At 39.2% G+C, this 20,969-nt stretch overlaps 1 protein-coding gene across 19 annotated transcripts in view; it reads left to right on the top strand.

Moving 5' to 3' along the window:
* The window catches only part of nrxn3b (neurexin 3b), a 327,545-nt gene that overhangs the window by 127,071 nt on the left and 179,505 nt on the right, over window positions 1-20,969 (top strand). For 10 of the 19 annotated variants that reach the window (XR_005130195.1, XR_005130194.1, XM_037537691.1 and 7 more), the window contains 7 exons: window positions 2,828-3,031; window positions 4,972-4,998; window positions 7,435-7,554; window positions 7,835-8,216; window positions 12,986-13,176; window positions 13,444-13,617; window positions 16,078-16,197. Coding sequence is in view for 16 of the 19 variants with exons in the window: in XM_037537691.1 (XP_037393588.1) it covers window positions 2,828-3,031; window positions 4,972-4,998; window positions 7,435-7,554; window positions 7,835-8,216; window positions 12,986-13,176; window positions 13,444-13,617; window positions 16,078-16,197 (1,218 nt within the window). In the remaining 3 variants the exon portion in view is untranslated. Of the gene's footprint in view, window positions 1-2,827; window positions 3,032-4,971; window positions 4,999-7,434; window positions 7,555-7,834; window positions 8,217-12,985; window positions 13,177-13,443; window positions 13,618-14,809; window positions 14,837-16,077; window positions 16,198-20,969 lie in introns of all 19 variants that reach the window. The other 9 variants (XR_001856481.2, XM_017681460.2, XM_037537680.1 and 6 more) reach the window with 1 other exon arrangement.

Genomic DNA, 20,969 nt, shown 5'->3' with positions numbered 1-20,969 from the left:
TGAGTTATTTAACCTATTTGTTTCCATCCAGAGGTTGACAATGAAACAAGAGGAGTACTGTAATACTTGGCAAGCCTGATTCTATTGGATAAAATCTACAAAAAATTACATACACATATTTTTTTAAGTTCCAGGAAGTCTCTAAGGGTTTACCTATGTTGAAATGTAGCTGTTTTATCTTTGAGTACAATGATTTTTATTCAGTGTTTCACATACAGTACTGTACTAAATCCAGTTTAACAGGATTAAGTATGCTCTCTTTATAATGAAGCATGCAGTTGGTCAGTGTTTTTATCCACAATTTGTTTTGAAAAGCAGTGGCATATTGTGAGGTAATTCATCACAATATGATGTCCTATTTCCCACCCCTAGGTCCAACAATACTTTGACCAGTACTGACGTGTCTACTTCTACAGGTACCCCTTAGCCCACAGGAAAAAGGAGGGGTGGGTGGGAAGTTCTTTTTTCTTTTTTTTTTTATGCCTTCTCCAGATCCACAAAGCACATGTGGACTGGGCAAACTCCCATGAGCCCTCCAGAATCCTGGAGAGGGTGAAGAGTTGGTCCAGTGTTCCATGACCAGGGCGGAACCCGCACTGCTCCTCCTGAATCTGAGCTTCGACTATAAGCTGGACTCCAGTACCCCTGCATAGACCTTACCAGGGAGGCTGAGGAGTGTGATTCCCCTGTAGTTGGAACACACCCTCCGGTGCCCTTTTTTAAAAAGAGGCACCACCACCCCAGTCTGCCAATCCAGTGGCACCACCCCCAATGTCCACGCAATGTTGAAAAGGTGTGTCAGCCAAGACAACCCCACAACATCCAGAGCCTTGAGGAACTCAGGACGGATCTCATCCACCCCCTGGAGCCTTGCCACCAAGGAGCTTTTTAACTAATTAGTTAAATTACACTAATGAGTGCACTTTTAATGCAATAGGTGCTATTATTTGCATACCAAGTGTGCTGGTATGAGGTTTGAGACACGAAAATAATAGTGCACCAAGAAATCTCTTTTTAAAGGGGTGCATAGTAACACTAACCATAATTCAAGAAATGGCCACTTACAACCCCAATTCCAATGAAGTTGGGACGTTGTGTAAAACAATTAAAAACAGAATACAGTGATTTGCAAATCCTTTTCAATCTATATTCAATTGAATACACTACAAAGACAAGATATTTAATGTTCAAATGGATAAACTATTGTTTTTGCAAATATCCACTCATTTTGAATTTGATGCCTGCAACACGTTCCAAAGAAGTTGGGTCAGGGGCAACAAAGGACTGCGAAAGTTGAGGAATGCTCAAAAAACACCTGTTTGGAACATTCCACAGGTGAACAGGTTAATTGGAAAGAGATGAGTGTCATGATTGGGTATATAGAGAGCATCCCTGAAAGGCTCAGTCGTTCACAAGCAAGGATGGGGCGAGGTTTACCACTTTGTGAACAACATTGTTGAGAACAATGTTTCTCAACATGCAATTGCAAGGAATTTAGGGGTTTCATCATCTACAGTGCATAATATCATCAAAAGATACAGAGAATCTGGAGAAATCTCTGCAAGTAAGTGAGAAGGCAGAAAACCAACATTGAAAGCCTGTGACCTTCGATCCTTCTGGCGGCACTGCATTAAAAACCGACATCATTCTGTAACGGATATTACCACATGGGCTCAGGAACACTTCAGAAAACCATTGTCAGTGAACACAGTTCATCGCTCCATCTACAAGTGCAAGTTAAAACTCTGCCATGAAAAGCAAAAGCCGTATATGAACAACACCCAGAAATGCCCCCGGCTTCTCTGGGCCCGAGCTCATCTGAGATGGACTGACGCAAAGTGTAAAAGTGTCCTGTGGTCTGATGAGTCCACATTTCAAATTGTATATGGAAATCATCGACATCGTGTCCTCCGGGCCAAAGAGGAAAAGGACTGTCCGGATTGTTATCAGCGCAAAGTTCAAAAGCCAGCAGCTCTGATGGTATGGGGGTGTGTTAGTGCCCATGGCATGGGTAACTTGCACATCTGTGAAGGCAGCATTAATGCTGAAAGGTACATACAGGTTTTGGAGCAACTTATGCTGCCATCCAAGCAACGTTTTTTTCAGGGACGTCCCTGCTTATTTCAGCAAGACAATGCCAAGCCACATTCTGCACGTGTTACAACAGCGCGGCGTCTTAGTAAAAGAGTATGTGTACTAGACTGGCCTTCCTGCAGTCCAGACCTGTTTTCCATTAAAAATGTGTGGCACATTATGAAGCGCTAACTACAACAACGGAGACCTCGGACTGTTAAGCAACTGAAGTTGTACATCAAGCAAGAATGCGAAAGAATTTCACCTTCAAAGCTTCAACAATTAGTGTCCTTAGTTCCCAAATGCTTATTGAGTGTTGTTAAAAGGAAAGGTGATGTAAAACAGTGGTAAACATGCCCCTGTCCCAACTTCTTTGGAATGTGTTGCAGGCATTAAATTCAAAATGAGTGAATATTTGCAAAAAACTATAAAGTTTATCCGTTTGAACATTAAATATCTTGTCTTTGTAGTGTATTCAATTGAATATAGGCTGAAAAGGATTTGCAAATCATCGTATTCTGTTTTTATTTATGTTTTACACAATGTCCCAACTTCATTGGAATTGGGGTTGTACACACCTTCACTTTAAATCCTCAGTGATGGCACTAGACAAGCACAATTTCTTTTTTATATAACATCTGCCAACCTTTATTGATTTTCCCTTAAAATCTGCACAATTGGAAGTGATTTCTTTTGATGAGAGTAATGTGTTAAATTATGTGTGTATGTGTGTTGTGCTCTGTTATTTTCACAGAGGCGTCTATTCTGAGCTTTGATGGCAGTATGTACATGAAAGTGGTGCTTCCTAATATCATGCACACAGAGGCAGAAGATGTGTCACTGCGCTTCATGTCCCAGCATGCCTTTGGTTTGCTCATGGCTGCAACTTCCCGCGACTCAGCGGACACACTACGGCTTGAGCTGGACGGAGGCCAACTGAAACTCACTGTCAACTTAGGTAATGTATGCAGCAGGAACTCTCTCCCTACCTGCCGTCTGCTCTTTCTTTTTCTGTTCTTCTTTCGGCTTCATTATTATTCATTGATGTTAATAACTAGTTGAACAATGGCATCTCTGACTAAAATTTGCATGAATACTTCTTGCTCTGAGTTTTTTCTTATTTTTGCAACCTCGCTGTGTTGCTGATTGATGTATATGAATGAGCGCTCATTGTTATAACACTTAACACTATAACCTCTGAACTCATGCCGTTTTGCACCGGTCATTGCCATGTGCATTTTCATGAATACTTTGACATTTATTTCAAATATTAATTTAAACATTGTCTATGTTTGATTATGATAATGAAAAAAGTTTAGACCTTGAGCAAGCATTAATTAAGTCAGTTAAAAATACCCTGACATCTGGTTAAGTATGTACACTAAAATAATGGTGCCTAAAGGGACCGTTTGGGCAATGTCAGTTCTCTAGTTTAGGGAACCAAGGTGGTCCTTCTAAAACCAAATCTTTCAGCCCTTTGCCCAACCCAAATCCAACCCACTCAACCGATCTAATCAATGATTTCTGAAAGCAGTAATTAAATGGATCAAGTGGGGTTGATTAAGGCTGATGCTGAAGTTTTCAGGAGGGTAGATCTCAAGGAGCAGGTTTGGTGACTGCTGTTCTAAAGCATCAGTATAAAAAAACCCTTTTGACATTTTTAAAGAGAGTAGCTTAATGCCTTTTCAAATGGTAAGGTAAATATGATTGATGATTCTTTTAAAAAATATTATTGCTTTTCTGCCATGTTATCAAGAAAATGACTCCTCATTCCCATTCCCTTTTCTTACTGGCATCATCCATGCCTTGTTAAAAGATGGTACTCACCCCTTCAAAGGCCCTTAGCCTGCGGCCCATTAGGTAAACAGCCCAAGACCAGAGCACCCAGCTTACCTGCACCTGGTGACCAAAGCAGCACACACGAAACAAACACACACACATTCTGTCTGCCAGATCTTCTTCATACAAAAGTATGCAAAAGTTTTCTGTATTACTGTCATGACTATCAGTTACTTTCATTGAAATGGTCACAAGTTACACCAATACTCAGCATATTAAGGTGGATTTAGTGATCACTTATGCTGAAATCTTTCGTTGTACATTTAACTCATTTAACACTGAGCAATACATTACCATGCATGTGTTCAATACTCACCATGTAACTACAAATTGTTGTTCTAGTCTGTAGATTTTAGTCTTTAGCCTCATTATTTTATGTTATTAGTCAAAGTGTTTACCACTGTATGGTGCTGGTGCTTGTTGGACTGAGGCTGTTTGCTCCCACTTTTCTGTTGAGGTTGATGGCACATGATCACACTGGCCATTTAGATCATAACCTAGAATACAGGACAGGTTATTTTTCAACGTATCAGATCTGCCATTAATCTGCTGTATTTACAACTGTCTAATGTTAATTTGGATGTAATTGGTTTCAAAATATGAAGGATAAAACCACCAGAAAAGCAGAGAACACAGTGGGTTCCATGTTGCCACTGGATTAATCTTTTAACTGTTAAATTTCCAATAGGTGTGAAATGTTTAAAATTCAAGCTGTGTATAACTATTGACATACTTTAAGCAAATGCTGAATTAAGTTTCAAATTACATATGTCAAACCTGATTTAAACCGTTTTACCAAAACTCTACATTTGGTATTTCCAGAATAACCTTCCAAAATATGGCCAACAGGCTGGAATGCTAATGACCAAAAGAGGCAGTTGGCTGTTATGATCTGATAACATCTGATAGACCTACTAGAAAATGGAGATTAGGTGCTGATCCAAAATGGCCACTGCAACATGTGCTCGTCCCCGGAAGGTGGCGGTACTGTTGTTGGATGTCTGCAGCTGTAACCTTGAAGGATGCGATTTCATCTGTCACTTATTCTTCCCCATCTAGATTGTGTCAGGATAAACTGTAATGCCAGTAAGTTCCTGCTCTACTTATTATTCTACAGATTGTTTGCTATGTGCAGAGTACAACAGTGACAGAGAAAAATGTGGAAAAGAAAAGAATATAGATTTGATGTTTCAGAAAACATTTGATCATAGGATTGCTTTGTGCAGGGGATGCACTAAGAGTTCTGGGCTGATGCTTCCAGTTGTTATTTTCAAATCTTGTCTGCAAATGTAATAGATTAGTACATTTAAGTGTAAACATGGACAGTGTAAACACATTAGCATCCGTCTTATTGTAATTGAAGAAATTGGTGTAATGTGGTAAACATAATATTAGGCAAGAAAATTGCGGTATTATGCATCCCTATGTTCAATTTGTGTATTTTTTTGCTAGACTTTTTATGATACAATATGTGTCAATTCTGTTCCTTAAAGATTTTTTGTTTGCCTTGTTAGCATGTTTGGTTGACCTACACTTTTAAAAAGGGTGGTTCTTCAATGATTCTTTAATAAATAAAAATGGTTCTATAAAGTATCATGAACATTCAAAGAACCCTTTGCGTGATGAAATGATTCTTTGTATCATGAAAGGGTTCTTCAGAACCCAAAATGTTTCTTTTTTGCTTTTATGGTGTCAAGAACCTTTTAATCATGCAAAAGGTTCTGTGTGTGTTCATGGTTCTTTATAGAACAATTTTCTTTTCTAAAGAACCCTTGAAGAACCATCCTGGAGCACACTCTACTAACTGCTCTTACTCATGAAGAGGTTTTAATGCACAGTAAGGAAGACAGTAGCTTCTCTTTTCTTCCCCTGGAACCTAGAGAAGTCTGAAAAAGTTGTCTGCTAAAGAAATTACAGGGCCTTGTGCTCTGAGGAAAAGCCTTGTTCAGCCCTAGAAGCTCATAACAATGAATTATTGCTTGCCCTGCTCTGACATAGATGATTAGAAGGCAGGTAGTTGATTACATTAGTTAAATCAGTAAGATTAAACATTAAACTGTAGTGATAAATTCTTGGGTAAAACTGAAATTCAGAAGACTTGTCTGAACAGTGAAACAGGAGAACTGAATAAAAGTTTTTTTTTTTTTTGATGAATGTCATTCATGTGAAAACAACAACAAAAAAATAAATGAAGTTAATGAAGAAACAATGGGTTGGTCATCCAAGACGATGGATTACACATTTTTTAAATTATATTTTGCAGCTTACCACTGTTGTGATTTTTTAATTTATATTATTTTAAATGATTTAAACTGAGGCTACAGATAACATTGTTGTGCTAGCAGGAACTTTCCTTTCTGCTTCTGTTGTTGTGTATTCTGTCTGAGAAAGAGGTCTTCTATTCAAGTGTTATTTAATCTGTAGTGGAAAAGTTCTTGAATGCTCAACCACCTGTGTGAAGTAGGCAGCACACAGGCAGCATTTTCACTGTTGATTTCTTCCTGCTCAAATTGTTCACATGCTTCTTTGCTGATCAGAATTTACAAGGCAGGAAACGAAGTGTTTTTCACTTTGTCACTATTTCTCACATAGGTCTGTTGTTGTTGACCTATTTAATCTTTTTTTGCCAAAAATATTTGGCTATCTTTTGTTTTTCAGTTTCTGAATATTCCAGGGCATCCTCACACTTCCAGTTGTTTAAGACAAAGCCTGAAATAAACCAATGAAACAAATATTCATACCTGCATGTAGTGAGATTTGTGCTTGTATTACTGCCTCAGCATAAATGCTTTGCTTAAGGAACAAACATATTGAGGCACGCAAAAAAAAAGCTACAAAAGGGAAAGGGACAACATCCTCCTTTTTCTACAGGACTGCAATGTAGATGAGCATAGGCCATTTGAAATGAGAGAACTTAGCACACATTAGGGAACTAAACTATTATGTGTGAAACAGGCTACAACTAAATTTGGCGTAAAAGCACTGTGTGTGTGTTAAGTGGGGGTATTAAACCATTCAAAAAGGAAACTGATGCAAATTCAAACAACTAATGGGCTAAGGTTGATAACATGATGCATTACATAAACAAAGAAAACAATTAGGAAATCACTAATTTGCCCAGTTTTATTGTAGCTTCTATGCTTTTGAAGGTACATACTTGCCTCTGTAACATCAAGATGTTACATTTTAAAGGCATACAGAACTCACTTTGCAGTATTATGTACTTGTGTGATTGGCTGGTCACGGATTATACAGATGATATTTCCTTGTTATTTGAGGTTGACAGTGAGCTGTTCACCTTTCATGAGCAACAGCAGTTAAATTGTAATTATATATCAAGTTTTATCAAATATTGATTGCACGCCCAAACGAGTATACATTTGGCAAAATAGTTAATGAAATTATCCTTCACTACATTACTACATGGATTCTGTGGCAAATTCAAAAGGGAAAGGGAAACACAAAGAGTTATTTTGTAGAGCTGGCATGTATAAATGCTCACTAATGTACCATCATTCTTAGGCAAAGGCCCCGAGACTCTGTATGCTGGCCAAAAGCTGAATGACAATGAGTGGCACTCGGTCAGAGTGATGCGACGTGGTAAAAACTTCAAACTCACAGTGGATGATGATGTTGCTGAAGGTATGAGTAAACTTTCATTGGATTCAAGTCTGACAGCTAATGCATGCAAAGTGATTAGATCAGATTAGATCAGAAGAATCTGTCAACCTTTTTCTTTCTCCTTTCACTGTTTGTCTTTGTCTCTTTCTTACTATATCTTCCTCTCACTTCCTTTCTCTGTATCTCTCGCTCTTGCTTCTTCTCTCTCTTTGTCCCTTGGGTCTGTGTGTCCTGCTGCCTCTCTTCCCCATCCCCTTTTCCATCTGTCTCTTTCCCTCTCTCTCGCAATGTACATATATAGGTCAGATGAATGGCGATCACACACGGCTGGAGTTTAGTAATTTGGAAACAGGTATTCTGACTGAGCGCCGCTTTGCCTCGTCAACGCCGTCCAGCTTCATTGGCCACCTGCAGGGCCTCAAGTTCAACGGTCTGCTCTACATCGACATGTGCAAGAACGGAGACATCGAGTTCTGTGAGCTCAATGCTCGCTTTGGCCTGCGCTCTATTGTGGCAGACCCAGTCACATTCAAAACCAAGGGCAGCTACTTGGGCCTGGCAACACTGCAGGCCTACAGCACCATGCACCTCTTCTTCCAGTTCAAAACCACCTCTGCTGATGGCTTTATTCTGTTCAACAGTGGAGATGGCAGTGATTTTATTGCTGTGGAGTTGGTTAAAGGGTGAGTGGAGCCTAGTCTAAGTTACTCTGTCAATGGTGATTATTTATGATTCATAGTCCAGAGATAAAATTAATCTCAACCAAATTATGTATAGTTTGCTCTGGTTTTGGTGTCTTTGTGGACCCTTAAAACGCTTGAAGTCTGTATTCATTGTCTACCTTTTTTGTGTACCTTATAGGTACGCCTTATCACTGTTTCACATTGACATTAGCATTAGTCCCCAGAGGATATTATACTATCCTCTGCTTGCCTCTTCCATAGATACAATTTACAATTTATGACAACAACTGCAAATGTAAACATTAAGGACACAGATTTGACATACATGATATGTTTACACTACCATTATTTAGTGTAGCCGTTTATCCAGTGACTCACCATCAGACAGTGCTTCCAAATGCCGTCATTTGGACAAAACTAGAGCACAGCCCATCCACATCACTGACTATATATAAACTGGACCCAGTCCTCCCGCTGTTCCCAATTGGGACTAGCTGAGGTTATATCGTGTCACTTCCTGATGAGCTTCTCATACGGTGGATAGTGGGAACGCCTGAGGGTCTATGAATCGGTATTGGCTGACTTGCAGCCCAAATATGTGATGGCCGATTTGCCAGGTGAGAGATGCAACCCCTCATGGGAGTGTAAAAATGTATCATAGCTGTGTCAACAGAAAGAAAGTTATCCTCTATAATTTTATGAATTATGAAATTTAATAAGAAAAATGTTTTTCAAAGTAACAATAATACCATGAAAACGTACAATAAAGAAAATATAAAAATAGAGAAAAATAATCTCAGATTATTAAGTTCCATTAAACCACACTAACACGGAGTGAGGAGGTGGACGCATACGCTGAGATAAGCGAGATTTATTAAGGGCAAATCCAGGGTCATAGTCAAGACAGTCCAGGGTCATAGAGCCAACACGGATAGATCAGGGGGCAGACATGACATAAACCAGAATAAACACAGCAAACAGAGAATCAAACAACAAACAGAGACCAAGACATCAAACAAAGACTAGCCAACACAAGAGGCAAACACAGGGCTTAAATACACAGGGATGACGAGGGTCAGGTGAAAACAATCAGGGGTGGAGTTACAAAACGAGGGGCAGGACTACAGATACCAAAACAAACGCACATGGACTAAACCAAAACACGAACACATGGACAGGACTGGGAGGGGCCAATCGTCACACACACACACACACACACACACACACACACACACACACACACACACACAAAGACTTAACTAAGGCAAAGCTTAAAGAAAATCAGCAGGCTAAAAGACTTGAGAGAGAGAAAGGCAGATAGACAGAGATAGAAAGACAGAAAGTGGTGGGGTGAGAGCCCTTGCGGGTGTTTTCCCCATCTGTTTTAAGTCTAACACAGACTTCGAGTTTTTGCATATTGTGTGTAAATGAGACAGTCTACACATATAATTACTGATCAATCATTACAAAACAAAACTATTATAATGTAGACTTAGATAGGCTTAGAATTAATCATTGGTGAGATTCAGTCAACAAAGATATGCTGTCTAGTAATATTATCAGCAAGAATCTCAGGCCCAGGACCTTGAAGATTCCCAAAAGGTCACCTTTCATCCAGTTATACTATGACTGAAATACCCAGTTCCGTATCGACCCTCGGTCACGGCCATGTCTGTTGACATAAATTGAAGAAAAATATTTTTAAGCAAGAATTCAAAATATTCAAATTAGATTACAGGAGATAATCTACATCCCTTCAACATATTTGGAACCAATATGCATTACCTGTATAAGCATCCTGGATGTAATAACAATGTAGCTAGATTTCAGAAGCAGTGCTTTTCCCAGCAGGTTTGTTGATACTACAATGAAATATTGTTGGCAATGCATATTTGGGACCAATATGTGACACCTATATAAGTATCACAGACATAATAATAATGTAGCCAGCAGATAACTGGCGGATAGTCTACCTTAAAAGGCATCCCCCTATAACTTTCTTTCTCTTGACACAACTATGTTTTTAATCACACATATGTTGGACCAGTATATGATACCTTTATAAATATAATAGATGTAATAATAAAGAAGCCAGATTTTAGAGTAGGTGCACTTTCTGATAGGTGGGCTACCTTAAAAGGCACAACTATATTTTAATCACACATAATTGTGACCAACATAATGAAACCTATACAAGTATCATAGATGCGGCATCCCCCCAGGCAGATCTACCAGAGGGTTCTTTTCCTGAGAGATGGCCATTTCCCTGTCATTTTCTTTCTTTTGAGTCTACCATGAAATGACTTTAGCAGTATGTATTTGCAAATAGTATGTATCCATACAAGTTACATGGCAGCAATAAGAGTGTATCCCGATTTATAATGGGTTGCATCTCCTGAGTCACTGCCTTTAGAGTGTAAAGGCACTGCCTTTAGAGTGTAAAAACGAAAGAATCTGATCCAGACTGGTGAGAAACGTGACAAGTAGATGAAATTCATGCGCATATTTTGTTGACAAATAGGTACGTACAAGTCTTTTCTGCATACAAGGTCAATGCAAACTGCTATGTTGTAGAATAATTAAACTACAATATACTTTTAAAATACTATTTATGAGTCATTGTACTTCCGAAGAACATCTGGGCAATTGCTATTCTCTAAAACAGTGATTTATTGTATTGTTAATAAATGAAATCGATGTTTTCAAGTTCTTCAAATCAATGTAAAGTAAAAGTGAATTACCTCCGCTTTCAAGCAAAAGACACTGCATGCACGCTCCCGTGAGGGGTTTGCATCTATGGCAGGGGTGCCAAATTTGGCACAACACAGGTATTTCTCAAATTTAGATGATTCCAAGAGCATTAAAATATATGAGCCCAGATTGGTGCAAACCTGCACAAAACAGGGATGTTTTTGACTACAGGGCTAAAGACCTATTCACGCAAAGTCCAATTTTATGCACTAAAAAAATGCTGTCACATTTTGAAAATGAACAGACGTATATTAATGCTGTCTTTCCGAAATGGATTGCGATGCTGTGTAAATCTTTAATCGGATCGCGTTGTACAGATGTGTTATTATCAGACTCAGCTGTTGTGGTTGCAGCCCAAACAAATGTGTGTCAGGATGGCGGGTCTCTCTCGTAGCAGAGCACAAACGCTCAATACAACAAGCAGACGCTGAAGCAGAACCCTGAATTCCTCCGCTGAGGAATTACCTGCAGAATCCCTCTCTGTAGCTTCAGTTCGCTCTTGTAATAGGCGGTGGGACTCCCCGTGTCAGTTTTTGTTGAATGGGATGTACTTTGTGCCCCGTTTAGCTGCAGTGCTTAAAACATTTTCAGAGCGATTAACCAGATAACTGGCTCAGACTTGGTGTGAAGCTCCCAGTAAAATTGCATGTTTTTGTTTTTTTTTATTTTTTGACCAACACTGCTCCGTTGTGAGTCACAGCCTGAGCCACATTCACAATTGCCCCTGTGCCCCCTGATCTCTCACGCAGATTGGTCTTCTTAAAAACATACACGTTGCACGCGTTATAAAGGCTTTAGTTCAGAGGCGCAGACCTGGATGGTAAACTAGCTTCGCTGTTTGTGTTCCCCATTTCGCAAAATGGATTAAAAAAGAGTAGAGAAGTGAGTAGCTGAGGGGGAAACAGAGTGTACTCTGAATAACTAAGCAACAGGTCAGTATTTGGCCTTCTCTGCTCGCCTGATCACTCTGGCTGCCTGGCTGGCTGGCTGGCTGGAAACAAATTAATCGACCACTGAGATCTTCATTATTGATTTTCAGACTCTGGCAAACCGATTTCATTAACAATGACACGTGCAGTGTTACCCAGGTTCTGCTTCCTAACTTTCATGGGCTGGATTCCAATCAGTTTAAACACTCTCAAAAAACTCCAGGACACGGATAATTCTTTCCATGAGGTTTAGTGAGAATCTTGTGAAACTGTAACAATTACAACGAGACGTTTCAATTAGCATACACGTCAACATAGCATATAGATAAGCAGCATAGCATAACTAGCTTAACTATGTAACTAGTTATGCATAAAGATGCTAGCGAACACAGCGTATAACTAGTCTGCATACAAGTAATATATAGGTTGTACTCACAGACAATGCCTTAGCAAAGAGGGAGAGAAAGTTTGAGCTATGACCGCAGGCAGGATGAGCACACAACTGACAATGACATGTGCATAACAAACGCTACTTCTTACTACCCAGAATGCATCTCTGCTTTATCGTCATAATAACGAAACAACTTAGTTACAAAAATCAAACGACTTATTGCTGGGGCATAACACTAACGTACCAGTTTTACATCTCACTACAAACAGGACCAAGCAGAACCGTCATTAATCCGGTGTGATCTCATTGTTTATACAAATTTATATCAGTAGTTTCTGCTCAGGGTGAGCTTACATTTGGGACGTCCAAGTACTTAAAATATGTGGCCCTTGCCCAGGGCCTCAGAACACCTGCATACTGCAGACTGCTTAGTGAAAAGAAAAAAGAACAATGCAGCCACTGTTACTCAGTCATGTAGTAAAACACTAGAGCGCCAGGCCATGGTTTCAGAATATGAACAGTGTGCCAGTCCTTTTTGTCTCTCGAACAAGTAGCCTCTCTTTCAGGGCCATGTGAGTGCATTTCAGGAGCTGCAGCAAAGCTGGAATGGTGGTCAGTGTGTACTTCAGAAGACTGTACTTCGTTTAAGTGCACTTGTTTTGAATGTTGGAATGCTTGTTTTTTGTGTGTACTCTCAGGTACATACACTATGTTTTTGACCTGGGAAATGGACCCAGCCTGCTGAAAGGTAACAGTGATGGTCCTCTTAATGACAACCAGTGGCATAGTGTGATCATTACACGAGACGCCACCAACACTCACACTCTCAAGGTGGACACCAAATCGGTCAGCCAAGTGGTCAACGGCGCTAAGAACCTTGATCTGAAAGGTATAAGGTTAAATTGATATTTATACATCTTTTGTATATTTATACATCTCCTGTTGTGCTAAAGTTATTTCTATTCCTGAGAATCAAGTCTAGTCTCTGTCATAACAGAAAACATAGTTTAATAATGTTTTAGTGAAGTACATCTATGCTTTTTTCACCAGTTTTTCTCTCCGTGCTCTATAAAATATTAATGATTTAAGATATTATACTTGTCGTCTTTGGACTATTACTATAGTGTGGCATTTGATTGCCTCTCTTGTGGTTTAGGTGATCTGTTTGTGGCAGGTCTGGGACCCAACATGTACCACAGCCTGCCCAAACTGGTTGTGTCTCGAGAGGGCTTCCAAGGATGTCTGGCTTCAGTGGACTTGAACGGCCGGCTCCCAGACCTCATCAACGACGCATTGTTCCGCAGTGGCCAGATTGAACGTGGCTGTGAAGGTGAGTTCTGTTCTGTGGCTCCAACCACTCAGCCTATCACACACTGCTTACTGTACATTAGGACTGACACTATTGAACAGCTTTCTGATGATTTTGATGATTAATCAGAATTTAAAAAAGAAAAGACCAAACAAGAACAAAATCACTTAACTGAATGCATGCATAGCCTTGCATAGCCATAGACTTCAAAATACATTGCTAAAAATATGTTAGCAGAAAATGTATAAATGTGGCAAAAGTTACATAAATGTCTGTGTCCAAGCAGACTCTCTCAGACATGTTTCTTTTTCAAAAAAGTTTGTTGTTATGTGATTTTTGAACTATTTAGTACAGTAATAATACAGTAAATTTTAATCTGTTAATTTTCTTGTTTTTTAAACCAATTAATCATGACTGTTATTAATGACAACCTACCAATCCAAAGCTCAATGGAGCTTTTTTTGTCTCCACTGTCTTGTCCAACCATGCCTAACCTTAAATTAAGCCCTGTAACTTTTCGTTTCTCATGTTTCTCAATGTTTATTAATGACACGCTTTTGAAAATATATATTTTTTCTAGATATTTAAAGGAGTTCTATATATATTATCCATAAATACTATTGTTGCCAAATGCTGCTGATCTGAGTGGCTGTGTGACCACTTGATGGCAGTGCAGCCTCAGTATTCAGTGTAACTGATACAAAAGCAGAAATACATCACATTGCTCTTGCCAAAAGATATTTGTTTTGGTGTTGAAGTTATGTAAAAAAAAGTCAATATTCTGTTCTAAGCCAGCTTAAATCAGGGGTTCCCAATCATAGTCCTGGTGACCCAGTGCTATGCACATTTGTGTATTTCCTGATCTACACAATGGAATCAGCCCATATGGAACTCCTTAATTAGTTAAAAAATTGAATCTGGTGTGCTACATGACACAAAGCACAAGATGTGCACAGTGTGGGGAGACTAGGACTGGATTCAGAACCCTTGGCCTGAATAGCATCCTGCATTAAATACTAACCTTTTCTCCATACCCACACTTTTTCCCGGTCCCTGTTGACTCTTCAGTATTTCAAAACACACACACACACACACACACACACACACACACACACACACACACACACACACACACACACACTGCCATAATCCCACCCCAGCCCACACTAACCTTGCTTTGTCCCTTGCTTTCTGTCTTCTCTCGCTAACACAGTTGGTTTCACCAAAGCTGACTTGCAAGGTAGATTGTCTTTCATTCTGTGTAAAAAAAAATCACACAGACACATGCATACACCACTGGCTGAAGTTCATTAATTATGTTTTTGTTCTGCAATGCTCCAAATATGTGCTTTCAGCCAGCTACACCACCCTACAAAATTATTGATGCCCATGGTAAAGATGGGGCAATAAGAGCTATGAAAAATATCTTTTGTTTTTTAGCTTTTTCATGGCCTGAGAAAGAAATCTTACCTTTCATTGGGTTAAAGTTGGCATCCATGACTTTCTGTTTCACTGAGGTAGAAATATGAGGCCAACACAAAATGCTAAAAGTATGAATACCAATAATTTTTAAACATGTGTTTTTTGAAAAAAAGTTCATTTTTTTAATGAGTTTGATCTTTGAATAGTTTTACTTCATTGAGGTAGTTTGCTCTTATATTTTCAATGTAAGATCAAGCTGATAAATAATAAGACTTTTAATAAGATATAATAAGACTTTTTATAGCCCCTTTTTAACTAAGGGATCCAATAATTCTGGAGGGCATTGTAAGTCTATCTGTTTGACTGTAGATGCCTTCTACTCGTAGTGACCTGCTCAAGACTTGTTCTGAAGGCAGCGCTTCTTCATACTTGCCTTGGTTTTTTTCATTTTCTATTTGTTCCTTCTTTGTTCTACATTTCCCAGAAGGATGTGGTACTGAGATCAATGTGAAACAGCAAGCATCATAATATGATCTTAAAACTGCAGTGTGTTTGGTTAAATGATTGGTTGAACAAAAATGTTGCTAGTACTTTGAACGTGTTTGGCTGGACAGTGAACTGTGCTGTTGCCATTGGAGAAGTGTGAGATCATTCAGCTTGTGTGGAATGAAAACACATCTGGTTTGAATACCCTTTGAAGTTTGAAACGATTGCATACGTTCTCATAGACATATGCAAAATTCTGCTGTAGTGTGTCTCATTTCTCTTTTTCTTTTTTGTGACTTCACTTTCTTTGTATTATTTATTTTTTCAGATTTTTTGCATTTCATTTGTGCAAATTAGTTTCTTTTAATGACCTTTCTTTTTTCTTGGCCTGACTGATGTCAGTGAAATGCAGTCATTACATACTGCCTCTGGCCTGTTAAGTGACCTTGCATGGTATTGCTTCCTTGACAACTACCTAGTATGTGTTGGTGCATGGAGACCACAGTAGTCATACAGTATGTGCCGGTCCCTGTCATTTCCGTAGACTCATGTTCCTCTCTTTTTCTATGCCAGGGCCCAGCACCACATGCCAGGAGGACTCTTGTGCCAACTTTGGAGTGTGCATCCAGCAGTGGGAGAACTTCACTTGTGACTGCTCCATGACCTCCTATTCTGGCACAACATGCAATGACCGTGAGTACACTGGTTACTGCTTCTGTGCCTTTGCATTACTATCTTAAAAGGCCTTTAGAATTTATGTCACTGCTTTGATATTTTGCACAATACATGATCAGAATCCTTTACCTGTCTTGTGTAATTTTGCTAAGATGAGTGTGGCATGGTATGTGGACAGATCTGCCTCAAATGCTGGCACACTTTAATGCTGTGGTGTGATGGAATTGCTACTCAACAGGTAGCTTGAGAGTCTCTGAAATTTTAATGCATCCGAATCATTATTAACTCTTAGAAATCTCAGTTATTGGCAGCGATAAAAAAAGGATGGTGTAATTTGATATTAATTATTTCTAACTAATCACATTAGTGAAATGCTGTCAGTGAGAATCCACTGTGACATACTGACTCAAAGAAATTTTATTTTGAATTAAATTTGATGAGTAAGTATTCTTGTTTGCAAAAAGGGAAATACATTATGTACTTTTTTGTCTTGTTTTCACTGTTCTTTATATTGAAACAAATGGGAAAATATAAAAATGTTATTTATTTCATTTAGTTTTGAATATGAAATATGAAATGAATATGAAAAAAAATGAAAGTAATAGCTCTTGACTTCTCTATGGGTTGAACAAAAGAAGCTAAATTTGAAAGACAAGTTTTGAACACAATTAGACAAGCTTCTTTTCTTCCTCTGCACTTCCTTAATTCTGCCTCATCTCTCTCTCCCTCTCTCAGTCTCTCTCTCTCTCTCTCTCTCTCTCTCTCTCTCTCTCTGTGTTTGTCTTAGCATTTTTGATCATAATGGCATATTCAGCTTCATTACTTAAATCAGCATTATGCAAGAATTGGTATTTTTTCCTCTTGGGCTCCCCGTGTAGTTGCAGAGTGTATTTGATTTTTACACCACTGTCGTAAATACAAATTGCTCTATGAGACCCACTCATGTACACTTGTATTTGCAGAAAAAAAATTTTAAACTCCCCAGGAGAATCTGACTCCCCTTGGCATGCACACGCATCACGCAAACATGTGGATGCTACAGGATACACTCACAATTTCTATGTTTCTCTATGTAAACAACCAAAATCGCTAGTGTGATCTGTAGTGTCCATATGCCTGCATGCATGCAAAGGGGTGTCAAATTCTCCTGGGGAGATGGAATTTGGCATAACACTTGCAAAGAACATCAGAAGAGAAAGAACCATGTTGACTTACATGGTAGAGTAATATTACAAGATTTTATTTCAGGAGGCTAGGTTTCAAGGCTTACTTGGCATGAGATTGACAAAGACTGACCAAACTTTTTGCTGTGAGACATTTATTTCTTTGCATGCTAGGCCGAAATTGTTCTGAAGTCAGATGGCTTTTGACATCTGCAAAAACTACAAAACTCTGTGAGACAGGGAGGACACAGATAATGTTACAGCCTATGTTGCAATCTTTTGTAAATAACATTAGCATTGATGTACATATGTTGTCGGATTTTTGTTCATTTTCCCATTAGCCATGAGACAGCTATTTGTCATTTTATTTTAGTCATTATTCTAGGATTTCATGGCCAAATCTAAAATGAAAAAACAATATTTGTCAAAACTAAAATCAAAATGTAAAGTTCATGTTATTTAATTTTTCATAGCGATAGGCTGCATATCTGCAAAATTAAAATGAAAATGCAAAAGGGATTAATCAACAGCAAAATGATAGTTTGTGATCCAGTTTTCAGCGTCGCCACGCTTTAAGTGTCAGAATGAAAAGGCAAAAGCAAACAAACATCAGCACCACCTGCTGGAGATTTACATTACATTTTTCAAATCAAATCAAATTTATTTTTATAGCGCTTTTTACGATGGATGTTGTCACAAAGCAGCTTTACAGAATTTCGGAAAAGACAAAGTTTTAACAGCAGTGTAAGAATGTACAAAAACCCCCCCGGTGGGCAAGCCAGGGGCAACAGTGGCAAGGAAAAACTCCCTCAGAACTGAGGAAGAAACCTTAGGAGGAACCAGGCTCACCGGGGGGACCCATCCTCCTCTGGTCAAACTACCTACAAGTGATTATACTACTAATATTAATAGCAGTAATATTGGTATTAGGAATAGCTCGGAGTCTATGAGAACATCAGTGTAGGGTGGGCAGCTAGTCCAAGGCAGGTGGTGGCAGCTGGGGCGTGGGCAGCTGGTCAGAAGTGGGTAGCAGGAGGGCTCGGCATTCGGTCGTCCTTCAGTGTCCGGCCGGACATATGGGTGATTGTATACTCAGAAAGAAAGCAGGGAGATGGAATTAGTTTCATTCTATCCGTTTGTACATAAACAGGGGTTGTAAACATTTACAGAGTGTGCCTAATGATTCCGGCAGATCTGACTATGACAGCTTAGCTAGAAGGAGAGCACCAGAAGCACACACAGACACGGCAGCACTCTGAAACAGTTTGGCATCCCTCTGCTCCACCGTCCACAAACTTGACTGACCGCGTGCGAGCAGCGGGACGACAGCACCAGTGTCTCAGTTTACTATAATTCCCTGTGTCCATGGACCCCTGGATCTGCTGCCTTTATCTGGGGGGAACATTACCTACCAAAAGCTAAACTGAACAAGTGAGTTTTCAGCCTAGTCTTAAAGACTGAGACTGTGTCCTGAGCAGTTTCTGGAAGATCATTCCAGAGTTTGGGGGCTTTATAAGAAAAAGCTCTTCCCCCAGCTGAAACCTTCTGAATTCTGGGGACTATTAATAAGCCAGCACTATGTGATCTGAGTGGTCGTGATGGCCCATAATGAGAAACAAGGTCTTGTAAGTACTAGGGAGCAAGACCATGTAGGGCTTTATAAGTCAATAAAAGGATTTTATAATCAATACGGAATTTAATAGGCAGCCAATGAAGTGATGATAGCACTGGACTAATATGTTAAAATTTTCTAGTTTTAGTGAGGACCCTGGCTGCAGCGTTTTGGACTAGTTGGAGTTTGGAATTCCTGCCCGTGCATCCTGACAGTAGCACGTTACAGTAGTCTAGCCTAGAAGTAATAAAAGCATGTACTAGTGTTTCTGCATCACACAGGGATGGGGCATTTCTTATCTTGGCAATGTTGCGAAGATGTAGAAAAGCTGTCCTAGTGATGCTGCCTATGTGTTGATCAAATGATAAATCTGAATCTATTATAACGCCAAGATTTTTTGCTGCTGAGCCAGGTGTGGCCAGAAAGTCGGTGACATTTAAGATTAAATCTGGTAATTTACTTCTTGCTAATTTTGGACCCAGAAGGAGAACCTCTGTTTTGTTACTGTTTAATAGGAGGAAGTTACGTGACATCCAGCCTTTCACGTCTTTTACACAGTCCTCCATTTTCTTTAACCTGTATTTGTCATCAGGCTTGGCTGATATGTACAGTTGAGTATCGTCTGCATAACAATGAAAGTTTACGCCATGGTTACTTATAACTGTGCCTAACAGTAACGTGTATAGTGTAAATAATAATGGTCCTAAAATAGACCCCTGCGGAATTCCATTATTCCATCAATAATAATAACAAACTGATAATGTTCTGATAGGTAAGATCTGAACCATGATAGGGCTGTCCCTGTGATTCCAACCATGTTTTCTAACCTTTCTAAGAGAATATTATGGTCTATTGAATCGAAAGCCGCGCTAAGGTGAAGTAGCACTAAGAGAGATGTGTAGCCTTGATCAGAGGCAAGAAGATCATTAGTTTCTTAACTAGAGCTGTCTCAGTGCTGTGGTGTTGCCTGAATTCAGATTGAAATTTTTCATATATATGGTTCTTGTGTAGATATGAACTAAGTTGTTGGGCCACAGCATTTTCTAAGATCTTTGATATAAACAGTAAGTTAGAAACAGGCCTGTAATTAGACAAAACGGCGACAACAAGATTTGGTTTCTTGATCAGGGGTTTGATAACTGCTAGTTTAAAAGCTTTGGGTACATGGCCCAGACTAAGGGACGAGTTTACAATAGTTGAAATAGGGTTTATAATAACTGGCAGTACTTCTTTGAGTAATTTTTATGGAATTGCATTGAGTATGCAGGTTTTGCAATTTACAGAAGAGATAATCTTCTCTAGTTCTAGCTGTGGGAGTGGGTAAAAAGTTTCCAGGCTCTTTTCTACAGCTGTATTTTGTTCTATATCAGCCAAGTCAGATGACAGCCAAGCTGGATTTGAATTTGATACTGTGGGTTGAATTTGTTGTCTAATATTTTCAATTTTATTATTAAAGAAGTCCATAAAAACTTCACTAGTGAGAGTGGCTGGAATTTCTGGTTCAGTACCTGCCTGATTTTTTGTGATTTGGGAAATCACATTAAACAGTATTCTAGGATTATACTTATTATTCTTGATCAGCAAGGCCAGATATGCTGAGTGAGCTTCAGTGAGAGCATTTCTATACTCTATAAGGCTGCCTTCCAGGCAGAGTGGAACACTTCCAGTTTGGTTTGACGCCATTTCCGCTCTAATTTCCGAACTGTTTGTTTTAAGGTCTGGGTTTTATCGTTGTACCACGGGGCGAGCTTTTTCTGCCTTATTCTTTTTATTTTAAGTGGTGCCACATTTTCTAAAGTGGATGGGAAGGTATTTTCTAAATAATCGGTTAGTAAATCTAGTTCCACTGGGTCTGATGGAGTGGAGTGGAGTGGGTTGATAGCTCTGGGAGATTTTCTATAAATTTTAGGGCGGTAGAAGGTTTTATTGAGCGCTTTGTTGAATAATGAGGGGACGTATATATATTATGGCTAAGTCGTATCTCATATGAAATTAGGTAATGGTCGGAGATGCTG

The sequence above is a fragment of the Pygocentrus nattereri genome, chromosome 4 (assembly GCF_015220715.1).
Source record: "Pygocentrus nattereri isolate fPygNat1 chromosome 4, fPygNat1.pri, whole genome shotgun sequence".
Classification (NCBI taxonomy): domain Eukaryota; kingdom Metazoa; phylum Chordata; class Actinopteri; order Characiformes; family Serrasalmidae; genus Pygocentrus; species Pygocentrus nattereri.
This window is presented reverse-complemented; position numbering and strand designations above follow the sequence as displayed.